The sequence below is a fragment of the Ochotona curzoniae genome, unplaced genomic scaffold (genome assembly GCF_017591425.1).
Source record: "Ochotona curzoniae isolate NIBS_2020 unplaced genomic scaffold, NIBS_Ocur_1.0 contig_4612, whole genome shotgun sequence".
Lineage (NCBI taxonomy): Eukaryota > Metazoa > Chordata > Mammalia > Lagomorpha > Ochotonidae > Ochotona > Ochotona curzoniae.
This window is the reverse complement of record NW_024466343.1, coordinates 5,334,399-5,354,009: the sequence shown is the minus strand read 5'-3', so window position 1 is coordinate 5,354,009 and position 19,611 is coordinate 5,334,399. Positions and strand designations below refer to the sequence as shown.

General features: G+C 42.1%; 1 protein-coding gene across 1 annotated transcript in view; it reads left to right on the top strand.

The window, feature by feature from the left end:
* Window positions 1-19,611, top strand: part of CRYZ (crystallin zeta) — a 27,119-nt gene extending 7,508 nt beyond the window's left edge. The window contains exons 4-9 of the mRNA XM_040987286.1: window positions 6,185-6,348; window positions 8,488-8,539; window positions 14,343-14,492; window positions 17,403-17,504; window positions 17,611-17,706; window positions 18,520-19,611. Of these exons, the coding sequence (XP_040843220.1) occupies window positions 6,185-6,348; window positions 8,488-8,539; window positions 14,343-14,492; window positions 17,403-17,504; window positions 17,611-17,706; window positions 18,520-18,681 (726 nt within the window). The 3' untranslated portion in view covers window positions 18,682-19,611. The remainder of the gene's footprint in view (window positions 1-6,184; window positions 6,349-8,487; window positions 8,540-14,342; window positions 14,493-17,402; window positions 17,505-17,610; window positions 17,707-18,519) is intronic.

Sequence of the window (19,611 nt, the reverse complement as noted above, 5' to 3'; positions counted from 1 at the left end):
GTGAGATAAGAAAACAAACAAGGAAATTATATTCACACTGTTTCCTCACTCTTGATAATGTATGAACCAATAACATTCTTAATTTCTTTTATAAAGTTAGCATCACAGAATAAAGGGAAAGTTAGTTATTTTGAAGAAAAAGTGAAACATGCAAAAAGGCAAGGTCATGATACAGTTTCAGAGCTGTGAGTCAGACCAAGGTCAATGGAAGTGTTATTACGATCAGTGCTTTCGCTATTTATGTGCCCAAAGACATATAAAACACAGATTGAATATTCATACTGTACTCATGTTCTAGCATCTCTCCTCACCATTTCTTGACCTATTCAACTTTGGCCGCACATTTACCAAAATTGGACTGAGTCTGAGAAGATTAAGGTGCCCTGGACAGGAAGATGAGCAAATTCATATAGCTTTCCCCTTCTCGGCCTGTGGCAATCTGGCTGGTGCCCCCTTAGCTCCCGTGAAATGATTCTTGCTAATGTCACTAATGGCCTCTATATTGCTGTAGTTAATGGGCCCTTTTATGTCATTATCTTTCTTGACTTCCCTGTGACATTTGGCACTGTGAGCCACTTTACTTTTTCTTAAAAAAAAAAAAAAGAAAAGAAAAAAATACAACAACTTTTTCTTCAGCTTCTGTGACATCATTTTCTCCTTCTTTCCATTTTGCTTCTTTTCTGGGTGCACCTGGCATCCTGGTGTGGCCTCGCGCTAACCAAGCATTACTCAGACCTACGCTATCTTTGTTCTGTGCTCGTCCAGGATGAGCTCACTTGCTCAGTTTCCATCGTCACATCTGGGATCCTTAACTTAGAATTGTTTACTAAATTCTGGACCTGTGCTTTCCACTGTGTAACCACGTGACAGGCATTTGGGATTATTGATTTTGCCAGAGTTTGAGGTTCAAGTTCAAGCCTTCTCTGTTCTAGATTCCTGTTACTACCGACGATTTAAGCATTTGGATCCTTGCAACCCGCTGGGGAGGACTGAGTAGTGTTCTTGGCTACAGGCTTCAGCTTGGCCCTGCCTTGACTGTTGCTGACATGTGTGGAGTGAACCAGTAGATAGAAGATCTTCTCTTTCTGTCTCTCTGATTTCCAAATACATGATTTTTTTTTTGTTTTTTGCAAAAAGTAGGCACGATTTGAAGTTCAAATTAGATTGAAATTTAAAATTGAGTTTTAGCCATGTTAGTAACATTATAAAAGCTTCGTAGCTCCATCTGGCAGCTGCTCTACCTAGGCTGTATAAATAGAAAACATTTCCTCCATCATCATAGAAGAAAGTCTGTTGAAGAACTTTGGCTTACATGACAACTTCCAGGAACCCACACAGTGTGTTAGAAACTGAGTTTTTTCCCTGCACCTTTGCACCACTCCTTTGTGGCTGCCTGGCTGCCTTCTGAGGCCTGAATCTTGTCTCGTTCTTCCTCCGCCATCTCCCATGTATTAGCACTGATTTCTCTCCTCTTTCTATGCCAACGGCTTATGGTGTGTTTGTTATTTTACCCGCTCCACAGTAGTGCTGACCTGGATTCCTATTCTATAGACACTGAACTTACCACTCTTCTTTCGCCTCGAACATCCACTTCCTCTGGAAAGAAGCGTTTTCTACAGTGCAATTCTGATTATCTTACACCTGTGTTCTAATTCTTGCATTAATTCCTTAGAGGTTTTAGGATATTACTAAAATGACTAGTTATGAAATAAGTAGTTTTGTGCCCTCTCCTCTGTCTTCCCATTATTATCTCCCAGCCTTTCTCTCTCTCTTTTTTAAAGATTTATTTTATTTTTATTGGCAAGTCAGATACACAGAGAGGAGGAGAGGCAGAGAGAAAGATCTTCCATCTGATGATTTACTCTCCAAGTAGCTGCAATGGCCAGAGCTGAGCCAGTTGGAAGCCAGGAACCAGAAGCTTCTTCCAGATCTCCCATGCAGGTGCAGGGTCTCAAGGCCTTGGGCCATCCTCTCCTCCTTTCCCAGGCCACAAGCATGGAGCTGAATGGGAAGCAGGGTCACTGGGATTAGAACCGGCGCCCATATGGGATCCTGGCAGACAAGGCAAGGACTTTTAGCTGCTAGGCTATGGTACTGAGCCTCTATCCCTTCTCTTTTAAGAACTTCTTCTTTAGTAATGAGCTATTTGTCCTTCCCTGTCCATTCCTGTCTCTTATTTATGCTCTTATTCAAAGTGGTTCTTTGACTTAGTGGAATTAAACCGGAATTTGTATACATAGATCAAGGGGGTTCATATTCTACCTTAATTTCGTCACATCTTATCTCCTAAAAATATTATATAAGAGTCCATTTTTTTTAAAGATTTATTTTTATTATTTTTTCATTGGAAAGGCGGATATACAGAGAGGAGAGACAGAGAGGAAGATCTTCCGTCCAATGATTCACTCCCCAAGTGAGCACAACGGGCCGATACTATGCCAATCCGAAGCCAGGAGCCTCTTCTGGGTCTCCCACACGGGTGCAGGTTCCCAAAGCTTTGGGCCGTCCTCGACTGCTTTCCCAGGCCACTGGCAGGGAGCTGGAAGGGAAGCGGGGCTGCCGGGATTAGAACCGGTGCCCATATGGGATCCCGGGCGTGCAAGGCGAGGACCTTTAACCACTTGCGCCACCGCGCTGGGCCCATGAGTCCATTATTTAGTCATTGGAGAGTTCGGGCCTTGGGGCTGGGGGCAACTGCAGCTCCCTACAGTGTGGCGGCTGGGGGTGGGGGTGCCCCTGCCAGGTTGGACCCAATGCTGGGGACTCAAGCCAAAGAAACTGCTGGAAGGCAGTGAACGAGTCCTTGGCCTTGGGTGGCCAGTGCACCAAGTGGTGCCAGGCTTTGCCTGCTGGTCGCCTGGTAGCAAACTCTGGGGTTTTTAAGATATGTAGTTGCTGCCTCGGGACATCCATGTATGAGGCCAGTTTTGAATTTTGGGTGATTCCCAGGGACAGGGTCATGAAAGTTTCAGGCATGCATGGGGGCTGAGACCTGGTGGTTTAGAGGGAAGTATCCATAGGATAATTTGGGTTAGACTGATTCACCAGCCCAATTAGGAATCCTGAGATGGGCTGTTAGCATAAAGCATCACTTACGGCCACACACCTGTCTACACCAAAGCTATGGATGGGGGCCTGTTTGGTAAGGTTATTTACCAGTACCTGACTGGGTGGTAGAATAGTGGACTGGTCACACTTGGCAGGGTCAAGACACTATCCAGCATGCAAGAGAACTTTGTCCTGGGGTAGATTCTGTGGGGGAAGTGTGGGCCCAACCCTGTGGAAATACAAGTCCGGAAGGTTAGCTCACGAGCTGGAATGGTGATGGGCTAAGCTAGGAGTGACCATGGCACCTGCCATCACTCAAGGGGAAAGGAAACCAACACAGTCTGGGCAGGTCAAGGCGGCAGCACCCAAATGTGCATCCTAAAACAGGATGTGGGGTGGGCTGGGGTGCCACTGGAAGGGAGCAGAGTGGGGAGGGCCGAGCAAACTTAACTCACAAGAAACAACAGAAATCAGGCTGGAGCACAGGTCATGCTGAGTAGGCCCTTGCACCTACTCATCTGCGTGAGCCAGGGATGCTAAGCCTCAGCATCTAAGGGGCCAGGACAAGTGAGGGGCTCTGCCAAGCTGAGTCACAGCAACCACGGGCCTGTGTGTAATCTAAGGCTGGGAATAGGCCTGGTTGGGGAGCTAAGGGGACACCCTAGTTGGGTTGAGTTTCCCACCATGGAGCACATGGGCTTGAATTGGGGCTGCGTTCTGATCAAGATACGGTTGTAATCTCACATAGCACAGATGTGGACTGGGACTGAAAGCACCAAACCGGCCTAGATTCCAGCACCATCTGGTGCTCTGGAGGACCAGGGTAGATGTGTGACAGACTAGGCTAGGTCTCAGCCCTTACTAAACCATATGTAAGCTGTATGTGGGGAGGGACAAGCCGTGGCTGGGTTGAAACATCCAACAACAGTAAGAACCAGATTGGGTTGAAAGCCAGTCAGGAAAAGCCACTGTTCCTGCTAGGACAGGATGTGAACTGAGTAGGGCTGGCTCATGGATCCACTGGTATGCGCAAAATCTGGCATTGGGAGAGGTTCTGATGAAGGAGCCTGGGAAACTCCTCTGGCAGGACACAGGTCCTGCAGGTAAGCACAAGAAGCACAATAGGAAGCATCCCAGAACAGGCAATGGAAATTATCCCACTGGCATATTTGGCATAGGTTGGGGGCAGATCAGGCTGAACCTGTTCACATCACCCACTAGCGAATCCAAGCACCAGAACAGAGTATGGGTCAGGCCAGGTTTGGTTGTGACACATACCAGTACACATTAAGGAATGCCAGGTGAGATGAGCTGTACCAGAAGTGGTTGCAGCACCTAAACAGCACGTGTCAAAACCAGGGGGAGGAGGCAAAGCCAACAGGGGAATGTGGGCTCACCTGCTGGACAACTACTTCTATTGGAAAGTGTGAGTCGAGATGGAGCAGATCAGACTAGGCTGGATAGTAGGTTGGTTGGGTTAAACTAGTCTTCAATGCCCATTGACATGTACGAGAGCTAAATGGTGTGTGGGACAGACTGGACAAGCCTGTGGTACATACTGGCAAGCATGGGAACCAGGGTAGGGGGCAGGCCTGATGAAGGTTATGGGGAGTCACCTCAACTAGGAACTGACCCAGCAATAGCAACAACCAGCATGTGCATAAGCTGATTGGCGCGACAGATGGTGCTGGACCCTGTACTAACAAACTCACACAAGAATCAGGTCTGGGAACATCTCAGATGAAGTTTCTTTGGAGATCCCTCCGACTGAACTGCTGATCTCAGAACCCCAGCCATGAAGAGAGTATGTCAGCCAGTGGATTCTGAATAGGTTACATCACGATCGGAACGGCAAGATTGGCAGCAATTCTGAACTGTTGAACTATCAAAACTGCTTGTATGTGGGTAGGGACAAGCCATGGCTGGGTTGAAGCAGCAGGGAGGTAGTGGGCATCTCCCTTGGGATTATCACTTCCACTGGACAGCACGAAAACCAGGACGGGGCAGGGGTGATTAGACAGAAAGGCACCTGCCGGTATGTGTGTGGGCTGGATAGTAGGTTGGTTAGGTTGAACTAGGCTTCAGTGCCCCAGCAGGACCCTTGGAGCACGCCTCACATAGGGGATCTGGGATGGGTGGGAGGCTGGGTGGGGCTTTTCCTTTTATTTCTCCCCTGACCCCAGATACAGGGAAAAAAAATGATAATATTAGTGTGGAAACAATGGTATTACCCACTTTCACCCTGTAGCCCTTGACCCCTTATACCCTAATCAACTAAGTAAGATTATTAAAAAAAAAATAAAATGAAAAAAAAAGAGTCCATTATTTAGTCATTGGGACTAAATGCTGGTAATTTCTCAGCATGTATTCCTTATTTCGGTGCTAATCTTGTTTCTTTCACTTATTCTGGCTCTTCCAAGTTCTTGCTTTCAAATTCTGTCTGTCTTTTAAGGCCTCTGCCTTTGCTTTTCATATAGCTATTCATCTCAACTCAGATCATCTCCTTTCTAGTTCTTATAGCTATCCTTGATGGCCCATTGGGCCTTACTTAAAGTAATCTTATCATTTCTTCTCTTTCTAGAGTCTAGAATATTTGAATTTAGGGACCATGTATTGTTATTAATATTTCTCACTCAGTGCACAATAATGTTTTCATATAGTAAATGGTTAGTGAATACTTGAATTATGTTTTAGCTCATTCAACCTCTCTTTTTCAGTGTTAAAAGTTCAAACATCCTTGTCTTTTCTTAAATATTTACTTACTTTCATGTGAAAGACACATTTTACAGAGAGGAGAGATAGAGAAGACTTCTTTCCACTGGTTCAGATGGCTGCCAACAGCCAGAGGTGGGCTGGCCCAAAGCCGGAATCCAGGACCTTCTTCTGGGTTTCCCACGTGGGTGCAGGATCCCATGGACTTAGGCCACATCCACTGCTTTTGCAGATCATTAGCAAGGAGCTGGATCGGAAGTGGAGCAGTTGGGATGTGAACTAGCACCCATATGGAATGCTGGTGCCACAGGGCAGAGGATTAGTGTGGTATGCCACCATGTCAACCTCAAATACTCTTATCTTATTGTTAATGGTTTTGTCCACTCTGACATAGTTTGTAAGTCTAACTTCTGTCTTTCTCCAGGAAGGTGACCGCGTTTTCACCACTGCAACTATCTCTGGAGGCTATGCAGAGTATGCTCTGGCAGCAGATCACACTGTTTACACACTGCCCAAGAAACTGGACTTCAAACAGGGGGCTGCCATTGGGATCCCATATTTTACTGCATTTCGAGCTCTGTTCCACAGGTACTAAACACACTGGTGGTTTTATAGCCAATACAGAGGAATGTTTACTGCCTACCTTCCTGCCTTATGCCCATCTGTGCTGGTTATCAGATCCTACAAACATTCATGGAGTGAAAGCTGTACTAATTTGAAGGATTGTGCCCATCACTGGGAACAGAAAGGAAAAGAAACATTGTCTTGAGGGTACTCAGGCTAGTGAGTGAGTAGAGTTAGAGCCATGATTTACGTACGTCATGTCAAAGTCCAGCAGTGGAGATACATGTAGGGACTCAAGGGATGCGCTGGTGGTGAGGAAAGGCTTGCTGGGCAGTGTGAGACTTGGATTATTTTAATTGACATGAGTCAGTACTATTGTCATCCCTTTTAGAATCATCTGGTCAGGAATCTTTGAGGTACAATACAAGGCTCTTCCCTATGCCTGCTATGTGCATGGTTGGGACCCAAGAATTTATAGTTTAATCAAGTATGGTAGGTATTTGAAATGGATCACTAGTACATTGTTTGAGGAATTATAGACATGGAGAATACTGTGATCAACTATCAGACTCTCTGAATAAATGTTAGCTATCAGTAAGAGAAGTTTCAGATTATAAGAAGCCAGATGGTGGAGCTCACGTACTGTTATGTCAGGAACTGGGGGGGTCATGAGATGTTTTATTCCGGAAAGTGCTTTTGTGTATTTGTATTTTGTGAAGGCCGCTTGTCTGCCATGTGAAGAGTGAATTTGAGGTCAGGAATGAGGAAACAGGAGAGACAGCCCTGAAAGCATCTCCTCTGCATAAGGCCCACCCACATTCTAGAGTGGAATCTAATTTACTGAAAATCTGCCAAGTCAACATTAATCTCACCTGCACAGAAACATCCAGAAGAGTGTTGGAATCTCAGGGCACTTTGACCCAGTCAGGTTACTATATAAAATTCATCATCACAATGTCCCATAGGAGGATAGAAGGATCTTTGTACTGGAGACACAGGGGTGGGTCTGCCTGAATTTTTCCCACTTAGCTCAGAGCTGAGAATTAAATGTAGTGAGTTCTTAGTGTTTGAGTTGTTTGTAGATTTTGGAGTAAAAAAAAATTATTGAAAAATATTTTATATCCCATTATACAACAGTAATAGTCCTATCCATTTATCTGGTAATATTCTGCTTGTCTAAATGTCAGGTATTTTGGTAATTACCTAAGTTTATTGTTCAAACCCTCTGTTTAATGCACTGTTCTCATTCCCTTCATCTCCAAGCAAGATTGTTAGAGAAAACATCGACGATTGCTCATTATTGCCATTTGTCAGCTGTTGGCACACAGCCACTAGCTGGACTCCGGGCTACCTACTGTGTTGTCACTCCCAGAGTGAACATAATGGCTCTACAGCGAGGCCACCCCGTTGCTTTAGGAAGCAAGAGATCCTCATCCTCCCTGGGCGTCAGATCTAGGTCACACAGCAGCAGCTGGCTGTGGCATTAGCTCCATCTTTGTGCATGTCTGTTGTTTTCAGTACACAGAAGAAAAGCAGTGGTTTGAGCCAGAAGTAAGATTATGTCATTTCACCCTGCAGATATGGCCATTTGAGCAAATGACCTGGGGACTTTTGTGACAGAATTTATTGTACCTCCTCCTCTGTTGGCATTGCTGTCGTAGTGGTTGACAGGCTGGCACAGAGAGGTGTAAATGTGTCTTTCCAGGGTCAAAAGTAGTCTGGCTGACACATTTACTTGAACATTATTGTGGACCACAGAATAAAGACTGAGCCATGTCAAATCTGCTTCGAGTGGCTTTGTATAGGAGCAAGAGAATTGAGCTCCCCGAGGCTCAGTAGTCTCATTTAGCATCGCCATGAGAACTACAGCGCCTCAGAAGCAGAGCCATGTCGGGCTGCCAGCGGCCAACACAGTGGCTGGCATGGAATCATCATCTGTCAGATGAGCACATGAACTGAGGTTTCCCTTCATCTCTGAAGAATCATTGCTTGATCCTCTGGGGACTGGAGAACATTTCGGGCTGTAGGTCAGGGAGCAGTTGCTCATTTGGTAAATGTTAGCTGAGTTTAGGATGAAACTTCCTAACATATAAGTAACAAAAACATAACACCTGAGCTTAGCTTCAGAAAATAAGGCGCTGGAACCTGTGCTTTCTTTTGCAGTGCCCGTGCGAAGGCTGGGGAAAGTGTCCTGGTTCATGGGGCTAGTGGAGGGGTGAGTATTTTTTTTTTCCTTAAAGAAGTGTCATTTTAAACGAACTTGGATTTGTGAGTTTCATATTATAGTCTTTAGGTCATCTTTAAAAGTTAAATGTATAAAAGACTCAATGCTTTCTTCTCCCTTTGTGTCGTAAATCATTTAACATGTATTCTTTGGAAGGTGATTTTTTTTTTGTCATTATTTAGCATTTCTTCTTGGTTAGTAAATTCAACAGAGCCATCTCATCCAAAGACATTTGTGTTAGTTTTTGCACCTTTGTTGAGTTGGACCAAGATAAACTGTCTTGTTTTTGCCCTTAAGTGCTATATGTTACAAGAGTATTTATTTAGAATTTTAAACAGTTCTAAAGGTTAGGGGTAATTCCATATTCCCTTAGATAAGGAAACTAAAGCTCGTTAAAGCCTTACCTATGTCGCTGTCGACAGTGCCACACTGCACAGCTCCACTGTGGAGGCTTAGTCCTTTCTATCTCCCGTTCCCTGCTTGCCTGCTGCGCTTTGATGACATCCACGGAGTGCACAGTACACAGCTGTGTCCTCAACACCACAACCCGTGGCTGAAAATGCTAATGGCGGGGCGGGAGAGCGGGGGCTCCAGCTTATAAAATGCGCCCTTTGCTGAAATCACCCAAAGGCAGACCTGTCAGAAACCTCTTCAAGAAACTGCCTGCCAATCTGCCTCTGAGGAGCTTAGAGAAGTTACAGCTCTGAGGTTGGAATTTAACAAGAAATCCACATGACCTCTCTCCTGCATAAGGAGGCTTTCGAAATTTTGAAGACAAGATTGTGCGTTTTTAAAATCAAGGGCCTGGGGGCTGGATGGTTCACCTTGAGGAAGCTGCTTAACCCTTTCAGAACCCTGTGTGTTCTGAGTAGTAGATGGAAAGAAATAAACTAATAAATTGGCACACTATCCATTATATAATGAGTAGTATCCTGAAAGTGGCAGGCAGTGCAGCCTGTTCAATCGAGTGTATCTCTCTGACCCTTTGAGTAGATGGATCACAAGATTTCACACCTGTTTTCCTATGTATCTTGAAATAGATCAGTTTTGAAGGGTTTCACTGATCAAACTATTTACTAAAAACCATCAAGGATTATCTTCATGGGACTTGAGAAAATATGTCAAATATACCTTGTCCAAACACCCATTGTTGGAACGCATTGAAAAGGCTATGCCTACATTAACTTTAATGTGAAATAACTGAAGATCAGTCAAACACATGCATTTATTTAAATTGCTCTGGCTTTCAAAGGTCTGACCTTGTATTCTGTGTAGAAGGGAAAGAGTTCAGTAGGATGGAAAGAGTTGAAAGAAAATCTGTTTTTATTCCCTTTGCCTTCTTTGTAAAAAGCCCAGTCACTTCACCATGAATTTTTTTTAAAGGTAAAATCCACACTGTTCTCTGAGCTGGCTGCATTTGTTAAATCCATGGTCGGCAGGGATAGGCTGGCGACCTGGTGTGTGCAGCACTTCTGATCCTCCCGAGCCTATCAGAGGGAAACAGAGTGCTGTATGTTGCCTGGCTTGATGTTTGTGCTTTCTGTCCTCATTTAATTCAAATTCCTTTGGGATTATGTTGTGTGTTTGTAATGGGGTGGAATTTATGAACAGAGCTGTTATCCAGATATGTTGGTAGGCAGTGCCCTATTTTTAGTGTTAGCAAAATAAGTAGAAAAAAAAAGAGTTGACACAAAATGGTACAAAATGTATTGAAGGAAGATTACTGGCATACTTTTCTGATGAGAATAGAATAAATATTGTCTTTGAAAAAGCTATCAAGTGTCCCTTTGAAGCAACTAGAGCATAAGGAGATATGTTTACATTAAATCTTAAGTTTAAAATGTACTTTTTATTAAAAGTGTCTTAGTTTTTCTTAATTGGAGATGAAGGTTGCAAAAGTCAGTGTGCTGACCCCATAGTATCCTGTATTGTATCGAGTTGAGCATCCCTCTTTGTCACTCTGTGAGTTCTGTGTTTGCTTGTTTTGTTAAACCAAACAAATTCCTGCCTAATCCCACTGAGTTCAAGCTCCTCACTCCCATCTGCCAACAATCTGTAAGGTCCGTTTGAGTCTGTAGTTCCATGGCAATGTTAATTAATATCTATCATCATTTTGTTCAGTCCAATGCTTTTTATAAGTCAGTGGTTGCCAATAGAGGGTTGACTTTGCATCATATACCCTTCCCTAAGAAGCATGTGGGAATGTCTGTGGAGACATTTTTACTTGTCACAACTAGGGAACATGGTTCTGTCACCTAGTGGGTCAAAGCTGATGGTGCTGTCAGACAGCCCTCAGTAAATTGGCTGGTCCTCAACAGGAAGGAATTACCTGGTCCAGAGTGTCAGCAAAGCCTCGTGTGAGAAACTGTGCTCTAAATCTGGGTGACAGTTGTCTGTACCATTCTTAGCACAGGATCAGACTTGTATTTCCTAGTATATTGTTATCTAAATAATGGGTTTTTTAAATGCATTCCCAAATTGTGCTCCAGTGATTTGCTCCAAAGCCATCACTGCCATGGCTTGGTATATCACCTATAAGATGATGAATCTCAAATTCTGATCTGTTATCTGAAGTCCATTGACTTCCATACCTTGGGTGAGAGATTACTGGCCCTGGTCACTTTGGAGAGCACTGTGCAGCTCCACATGTTCACGAACTGAATACTCCCAAATAGTTTGCCATGTTGATCTGGCCAGAGATGCAGCAGACCTTGATTGTCCCATTATCTTGCCTCCAACATTCAGTCTTGGAGGAAGTCTCAACAGCTGACTTCAAAACCATGTCTGAATTTATTTCATCCTTCTAGGGCCACCACCTTAGTCTGAGCCAACTTTGTCTCTTATCTAGACCATTATTCCAACCAAACACCGGTCTTCTTCCCTCCATCGCCTCCCTCCCCAAACTTCTTTGTATCTCACATGACCCTCTAGAATCTATCACATCACTTGCTGGCATAAACCCATCAATGATTGTTCATAGCTATTTATACAACCCCAAATCTTTATATTTTCCTCTGAGTAAGGCCTCTCTGTGGCTCTCTGGCTTCGTCTTCCACTCTTGCGCATGCTGTATCTCTGAGTCAGTGACCCTCTCTCTGTCCTTTCAGTACTCAAAGTACATTCCCACTCTTGTCAGGTTAGGCATGGCCATTCCTTGGCCTAAGGCATCCACATGTGGCTTCCCAAGTAGTCACATTCCTGACCACTCACTTCTTTCATGTCTCGTTTCTTTAGAGCATCCTGTTCTGATTACCTTTTTTGTTTTTTGTAACCCAACAGTTAGTTTTATTTTTTTCTTAGCACTTTAATCTTCCGAATTTTTTCATTCATTTATATTTCATATGTTGACTATCTTCCTCTTTATTATTGAAATCTTTTTCATTAAGTACCATGTCTAACACTTAGTAAATTCTCAGTCAGTATGCAGCATATGGTTAAGGTAATTTGCCTATGTTTCTGTATCATCTGTTTAAATAATGGAGGCCTTGTATTTCTCATTTAATATCTTATTCTAGTGTTATTTGATATTTTAATTTGGTACAGGCCTTTTGTGTACATTTATTAATTAAATTATTTCTTTTAACTAAAGCATGAAGGTAGTATTTTCTGATCATCCTAAAACTTTTGACCTTCTGCCCAAAGCAGGTACTTGCAAATTATTTTCTTTTTTTAATTTCTAAAGTTTATTTAAAGGTAAGGAAACCACAGAAACACATTCAGGGATATAGTTGGGAGAGAGATAAAAGGTGGGAGAGAGATGTTTCTACTTTCATCTTGTGTCCATGGGGTGAGAGAGTGCACCCCTCCCAGTTGCATGGCTTCTTGGGTTCTTTTGGAGGCAAGTGGGGGAGGAGCACAACTTGAAGAAGGGGTCATTGGACTGACAGGTAGACTGTGTTACACAGGGCATGGGAACTACTGCTTACAGTTTGAGTCCGATCTTGCCACCTGCCTGTCACATTTCATTCCCTCCTGACATTTCTGACCTCCAATTTTAGGGTTGCTGAGGGACAGTTTCATCTCATTGGTAGCTACTTCCTGCTGTTTAGGGATGTAGGCTTTGCATGTCCCAGGTTCAGAAATCTCTCCCTATTTCATTTAATGGTATCCACAGAAAGTATAGCTGGTGCCAATGGCTGTGCCCCTTGCAGTGGTAATCACTATCCCGAGAAGCCACTGGCCTTTTTCTGTATTTTGAAGCAGCATCCAGGGCCTCAGCTGGTTCACAGAATCAGGCTGATTCATCCTTTGTGCGCATCTGGGCATGATCTTCTCCTCTGCCCAGTTGTCAGCATAAGAAGCTGCATAACATGCACTGTGTGCTCTGGAAGCAGGACACACAGCCTGGCCGCTGGTCCCTGAGATCAGAGTTTCTGTTGCTTCTGCAGCCAATGGAACATGAAAGCCCAGGTTTCTGGTTGATACCAAAGGCCTTCAGTGGGAGTTTCCCACTGGACCTTAGCCACAGGCCTCTGGCTTAGCATGACTGTAACTGCCTAGAACCCTTCAGGCCCCTGGTCTGCTTTCTCCCAAACCAGCACAGTGTCATGAGGTGGACATGGCCTGCCCTGCCAAAGATAATAAGTGGGCCCCTCTTTCCTCATAGGACTGCAGCTTCAAGTCCCTGACCAAACTGAGTAGTGCATTGCAGGTGCTACATGCCAGGATCCAGGTAGTAAGCGCCAACCTGTCTGATCCCATAATGCTGTGTGACTCATTATAGGTGCATCCTGTCATGATCCATAAGGCCACTACTTGTCTACACCTAGACCAGTGCTTTGTTGCACTGTGGTGCCACATTCATATTAGCTGCCTGCTCCTAGTTATTTGCATTGGTTTGCCACTGGAGCGGACTACCCAGGAGCCTGGAGTCAAGCCTGACTTCCTGACCAGCAAATATTTATTCCAAGGCCTGTAAGCTGTCCATGACTGCTTTAGACAAAGTATATACAAACTTGGGGACTTCCTTTAGAAGTTGGTCTGAAGCAGAGGTGAACCTGCCTGAAGCCATAGTCTGTTTTTTTCTTTTTTTATGATTAGTGTCATGTGACATACCAAGATCCAGTAGCAGCTTCTGGAAAGGGTCCAGAGAAGAGGTCAGTAAAACATATCTGCCTTAAAGTGCCACAGATTTCATATGGAGAAAGCAAAGGCTGTACTTAACTTTTTTGCCTTTTAAAGCAATATTTTGAGGTATTCTATTAGTTAACTGGGGTAGGCAGACTTATCTTTGATGTGGGCTTAGTCTTACATGGAGTGGCTCCAGCCACAAGCTCCCTTTGTGTTGTGCCAAGCAACAGTCTTAGCCAGTGTGTGTCCATACTCAGGCCCATTCAAGGGATCCCGGCCAACCTACTTGGTGCAGAAGGACAGTTCAGTGGGAAGGGAAGGGAAGGAAAGGGAAAGGAAGGCAAAGAAAGGAGAGGAGAGGGGAGGAGAAGGGCAAGGAAGGATGCAAAAAGTTTTATATAGTTTCTATATTCTGATTTGCTCTGGCCCCTATTTCTGTCTCTGCAAAGCTTCAGCCTCCTCATCTGGAGAAGAGAGCCAATAGTACCCACACGATAACATCATCGTGAGGATGAGACGACAGTGATGTGTGAGAAGGATTTAGGATGATACTTGGAACATTATATAGGCTTAGTAAAAGTGAGCTATTTCTCATATTCCTTCACATATACGCTTTCGGGAAAGATAAGCCCTAGAAGAATCTTATGTTCATTACATACATTAATAAGTACTTTTCAGGAATTTAGGGAATATATAGCTATTGGATTTTCTTTTCTTTTTTCAGGTTGGATTAGCAACATGCCAGATTGCTAGAGCTTACGGATTAAAGGTTTGGGGCACAGCCAGTACTGAGGAGGGACGGAAGATTGTTTTGCAGAATGGAGCCCATGAAGTGTTCAATCACAAGGAAGTTAATTATATCGATAAAATTAAGGTAACATTCTCTTTAATTTTACCAAAGTCAAACTTGTTATTTGAACTTCCGTGGTGTGTTATAAATTCTTTTGCTAACCATTCTTTTGCAGCTATTGGCTTCCTTTGTTACATTTGTATGTTTTTCATACTAGTTTTTCTTTTTAAGTTTTAACAAATTTGAAGATGTCTGATTTTTAATCTTCTGTTATCATTTCTGTCTTATGTATATTACATAAAATATAAACTTTATAGAATCTTAGCACTATAAAATTTGCTGCCTAAGTTTCAAATCATTTATTAAGTAAAGTGCAGAGCTTTGTATTTATGTAGTGAGGTGTACTTAATATAGTTTTATCAGTGTGAATTTCCTATGGTAAGTGTGTTATCCATAGGTGACAAATTGAATGTGTGTAGATAGCATGTAAAATTTACTTCTTGTCTTGATGCTGTAGAGAGTAAACCCTGCTTCATCCAGAGTGGTAAGGTAGCATTTAGTTATTGCTGCGTAAAAGTGAATTCAAGTATATTGTGAAGGTCTCATTCATTCTATAGTAAGGATTTGTCAAACATTGATTACTAATCCTCAGACCACGTCTCCCTGTTAACAATTTCCCAGGTACTGAGTGCTATGTAAACTAGCTTGTTACAAATGGGGCAACAATGAATGAACCCTTGCTTATTGCCACTGAATAATCTTGCCAAAAAAACTAAGCCCGGACACTTCTTTGTTGTATGTCCAGGAAACCTGGGATCTAGTACTTCCCATGCTGCTGTTACCCAAGAATGCTTACAGGGATTAAAACAGACCAATTGTTTTAAGAATGTGATTTTTTACTTGGCAATCTTGTAATTTTAAGACCAAGAGGTTCTGTGGCTTCCCTCTTGCCCAGTGATTCTTTATACTTAAATCTCTCCAGTTCTCAGAAGCCATCTCCTAACCTTTTCTCTCACCCCTTTTTTCTTCCCCTCCATACCATCACCTTGCAAACATCACAAGTACTCACTGCTTTAACTTCCTTAATTCTCACTGCCTCCCATTGCAGTTTTGTATGTATCCCAACCACGGATGAGCCCTAACTCTTGATCTTCTGGTCTTTACTATCTTCATCCTAGTTGTTGTTTCAGGAGCATAGGATTGCAACCATGTCACCTAAATGCTGTTTATCTTCTTTCCTAACTTCCATATCAGTCTTTTTTTTAAAAAAAAAATAATTCTATTTAACTATTACTGCTCACTAGATATTTTTTCTTTCGTTTTGTTTTTCTCTGTTTTTCCATGTTCCTTGGTGCTAGACTTTTACCAGAAACAGTTCTACGTTCTTGTGGCTTTATTTACTACCCATGTGCTATTAATTTCCAAAATTGACTGGCATGAGTAACATTCTTTTCTTTAAAAGATTTATTTATTTTTATTGCAAAGTCAGACATACAGAGAGAAGAGGAGAGACAGAGAGGAAGATCTTCCCTCTGATGATTCACTCCCCAAGTGGCCGCAACAGCCGGTGCTGTGCCAGTCAGAAGCCAGGAGCCAGAAACTTCCTCTGGGTCTCCGAGGGTGCAGGGTCCCAAGGCTTTGGGCCGTCCTAGACTACTTTCCAGGCCACAAGCAGGGAGCTGGATGGGAAGTGGAGTCGCCAGGATTAGAACCAGTGTCTGTATGCTCAAGGCGAGGACTTTAGCTGCTAGGTCAAGGTGCCACGCCCATGAGTAACATTCTTTTAGGCTATCAGCATGAAAGACCATCTCACTTACCTGATCACCCAAGAGAGAAATAATTTCACTTTTTATAAGCATCTATCTGTTTATCTGTCTATCTAAAAGGCAGAATAGTAGACACAGAGAATGAGAGACAAGAGATCTATCTTCCATTTGCTGACTTACTTCCCACAACAGCCAAACCTAGGAGCCAGGAAATCTGTTTTGTTTCACATGTAGGTGGCAGGTGGCCACAAACTTGGGCCTTCTTCTACTGCCTTTTCCAGGTATATTAGCAGGAAGGTGGATTGCATTTGGTGTAACTGGGATTTAAGCTGGCCATCAACTGGGTTAACTCATTGCATCCAACCCTAACCCTGTCATTTCATTTTTTTATACTTTTAATCATGAATTTCCATCCCATCTGTCAAGCTGGCCCCTTATTTTATGTTTCATTTCTGACATGTCTTTCAAATGTGTCTCTTTTTCTATATTCTTCTTATCACATGACTGAGTACAGATATTAAATTCTCTGGCTTTGACTATAATTCCTAACTAAGCTAGACTCCAAAATTATGTTTTCTGTTTCTGGGGGAAAACTCCATGAATTACTAACTTGGAGACTCTCCTAGGAGAAGAATGATTGCCTCTTGTTCCCTATTTTATTGCTAAAATATGTGTAAGTTCCTACAGCTTCTTTAAAGTATCAGGGTTAAATGTTTGGAAATAACATCTAGAAAACCAGAAGGAAAAAATTAGCATGTCAAACAGATCATAAACCATATAGAATAACCTGAAACTACATATATATGCAAAAAATTGTTCAACACCAAAGAGTACTTTTGTTTTCTTTTAATAAAAATGGAAACCGCCTAGGGATGTTGGTTTTTTATTTGTTGTTTATTTCTGCATGAAAATTCATTTTGAAAATAGAAAATCTTCACCTAAGGAAGGAATATTTTATATTCAAGTTGAGTCTAACATCTGAAAGTTCCAGGCAAATTTTATTATAGCAGTTCATTTTATACAAGTCTTTATCATTGCAGATTTTATAGCTGCTACCTTAGAATCACCTCACATTATATTAGATCTTTGTCAACTGTGCTTTGTTAGTCTTAAAAGTATAGGATTTTATATGTCATTTAAAATACATTTGTGTACAATATAATGCTGTACTAGCTACTTGACAGTATTTCATGTGTAGCCTTACTCTACATTCTTTTTTATTGTATAGAAATCTGCTGGAGAAAAGGGAGTCAATGTGATTATTGAAATGTTAGCTAATGTAAATCTCAGTAATGATTTGAAACTTCTGTCTTCTGGAGGACGAGTAATAGTAAGTTTTTTTTTTTTTTATCATTTTACCACTTTAAAAGTTTTTCCACAGTTTAACACCATTTTCCAGTAATCTTTAACTCTAGACATCTTGTTTTTCCTAATAGAGTGTTGGAAGCAGAGGTCCTATTGAAATAACCCCACGGGACACCATGCCAAAGGAGACTAGTATAATTGGAGTTTCTATATTTTCCTCAACTAAGGTAGGAGAAGAAGCTGTTCTGTTTTTGATATCTTAAACATTGAAGCACTTTGCTTGGTCGGGAAGAACAGAAGTTTAAGTGGATGCTTTAGGGCCCATCATTGTGACACAATGAGCTAAGCTGCTGCTTGCTTAGCAGTGTGCTGTATCAGAGTTCCTTATTGAGTCCCCCCTACTCCACTTTGATCCAGATCCCTGCTAATGTACCTGAGAAAGCAGTGGAAGATGTCCAAAGTGCTTGGTCCCCTGCCACCTACGCAGGAGGCCCAGAAGAAACTCTAGACCCCTAGCTTCAGCCTAGATAATTTCTGCCTTTGTGACCATTTGTGGACAGAATCACCAGATAAAAGATCTTTCTCCACCATCCCACCCACCCCCACTTCCCTCTGCCCAGCCTTTCACCCTTTCTCACTTTTCTTCCCTCTCTTTATTACTCTGCCTTCTAAATAAATTAATAAATTAATTTTAAAAATCAATTTTGGAAAGATTCATGTTATAGCTAGTTACCCAACAATAGAAGCAGCTACCAGAAGGATAGCTGGTGAGATAATAGAGTTTACTATCTGTGTCTAAGTCATAACACTTTTGTAAGAGAAGAGGTAGTCTATTCATTAAGCTTTCAAGGCAACTATAATGAAATAATGCTGTCCCAGCAAAGGAAATTCATGGCTACCCCACTGAGTGCTGCATTTTTTCATTGTTCTGAACAAGTGAGAAAAACAAATATGTTATGATTTTACATTCTGAAGTTTTCAATGCTTCTGAAAATTAAGTCATGCAATTCACTACAAATATATATATTTTTTCACCATAGGAGGAATTTCAGCAATTTGCAGCAGCTCTTCAAGCTGGAATGGAAATTGGTTGGATGAAACCTGTAATAGGTCCTCAGTATCCGTTGGAGAAAGCAGCCGAAGCTCATAAAGATATCATCCATAGCAGTGGGGCTACTGGGAAAATGATTCTTCTCTTGTGATGAGTTATTGTTTCATGATTTTCCTACATAATTAGAGGCTATCTTTCTCCTAATTTTATTCACACTAACTTTTCTTTCATAAACACTCATTTTATTTAGTGAGTTTCTTATAATGGAAACTGAATTTCTTGAACAAGATTTTTCTTTAGAGAATAGAAGCAGTGCAGTAAAATTATCTTATGGATGGCAATCATTTTATGCCTTTTTTCTGAATCAAGGAATCATCATGGTAGGAAATACCATATTAGTGGTAATTTGCCATTGGGGCACATTCTAGAAAATTTCAGTGGATACTTGGTTAATTCTAAACCTTTGACTGAAACATATCAATTCAAGATAGGATTGCTTCGCTTCCAAAAGTATGTAAGTGTGATTTCAGCTCTGTTTATCTTTATAAAAGTTCTTTAGTTGTTGATTAGCCCATCATCAGCTCTGATGATTTTTGGATTACTACAACTTTTTCAAAATAATCTTACCTTGATCACTAAGTTTCCTGCAAGAGGAGGGGTATGTATACAATGTCTGGACAAGTTGGTTGTTTTCTTGAGGTCCTTCTAGTGATGTTAGAATATTCAGTGTCAGTGACTCACCTGTTCTGGGAGGACCACAGCCTCAGCGTTGGCCTGATACAGGACAAGTCCACAGTCCACAGACTCTTCCTGTTTGACTAGTGTTTCAGAGTAGAGTTAAAAGTTATCCGTATGTCATGGGGAGCACATGTTTTTGTTTAAATTAATAAATTCACTAATTTGAACATACAGAATGATATACTGTTGTGTTTATAATGTGAACAATCTCTAATAAATCCAATAGAAAATTAAAACCTGTATTCATCTGTGTATAGAATTTGTATCACCTCTATTTCACTTCTAATGTGTACTCCCTAATAGTTTTCAGTGCTGGGAGTCTAAACTAAATAAAGAAATGATC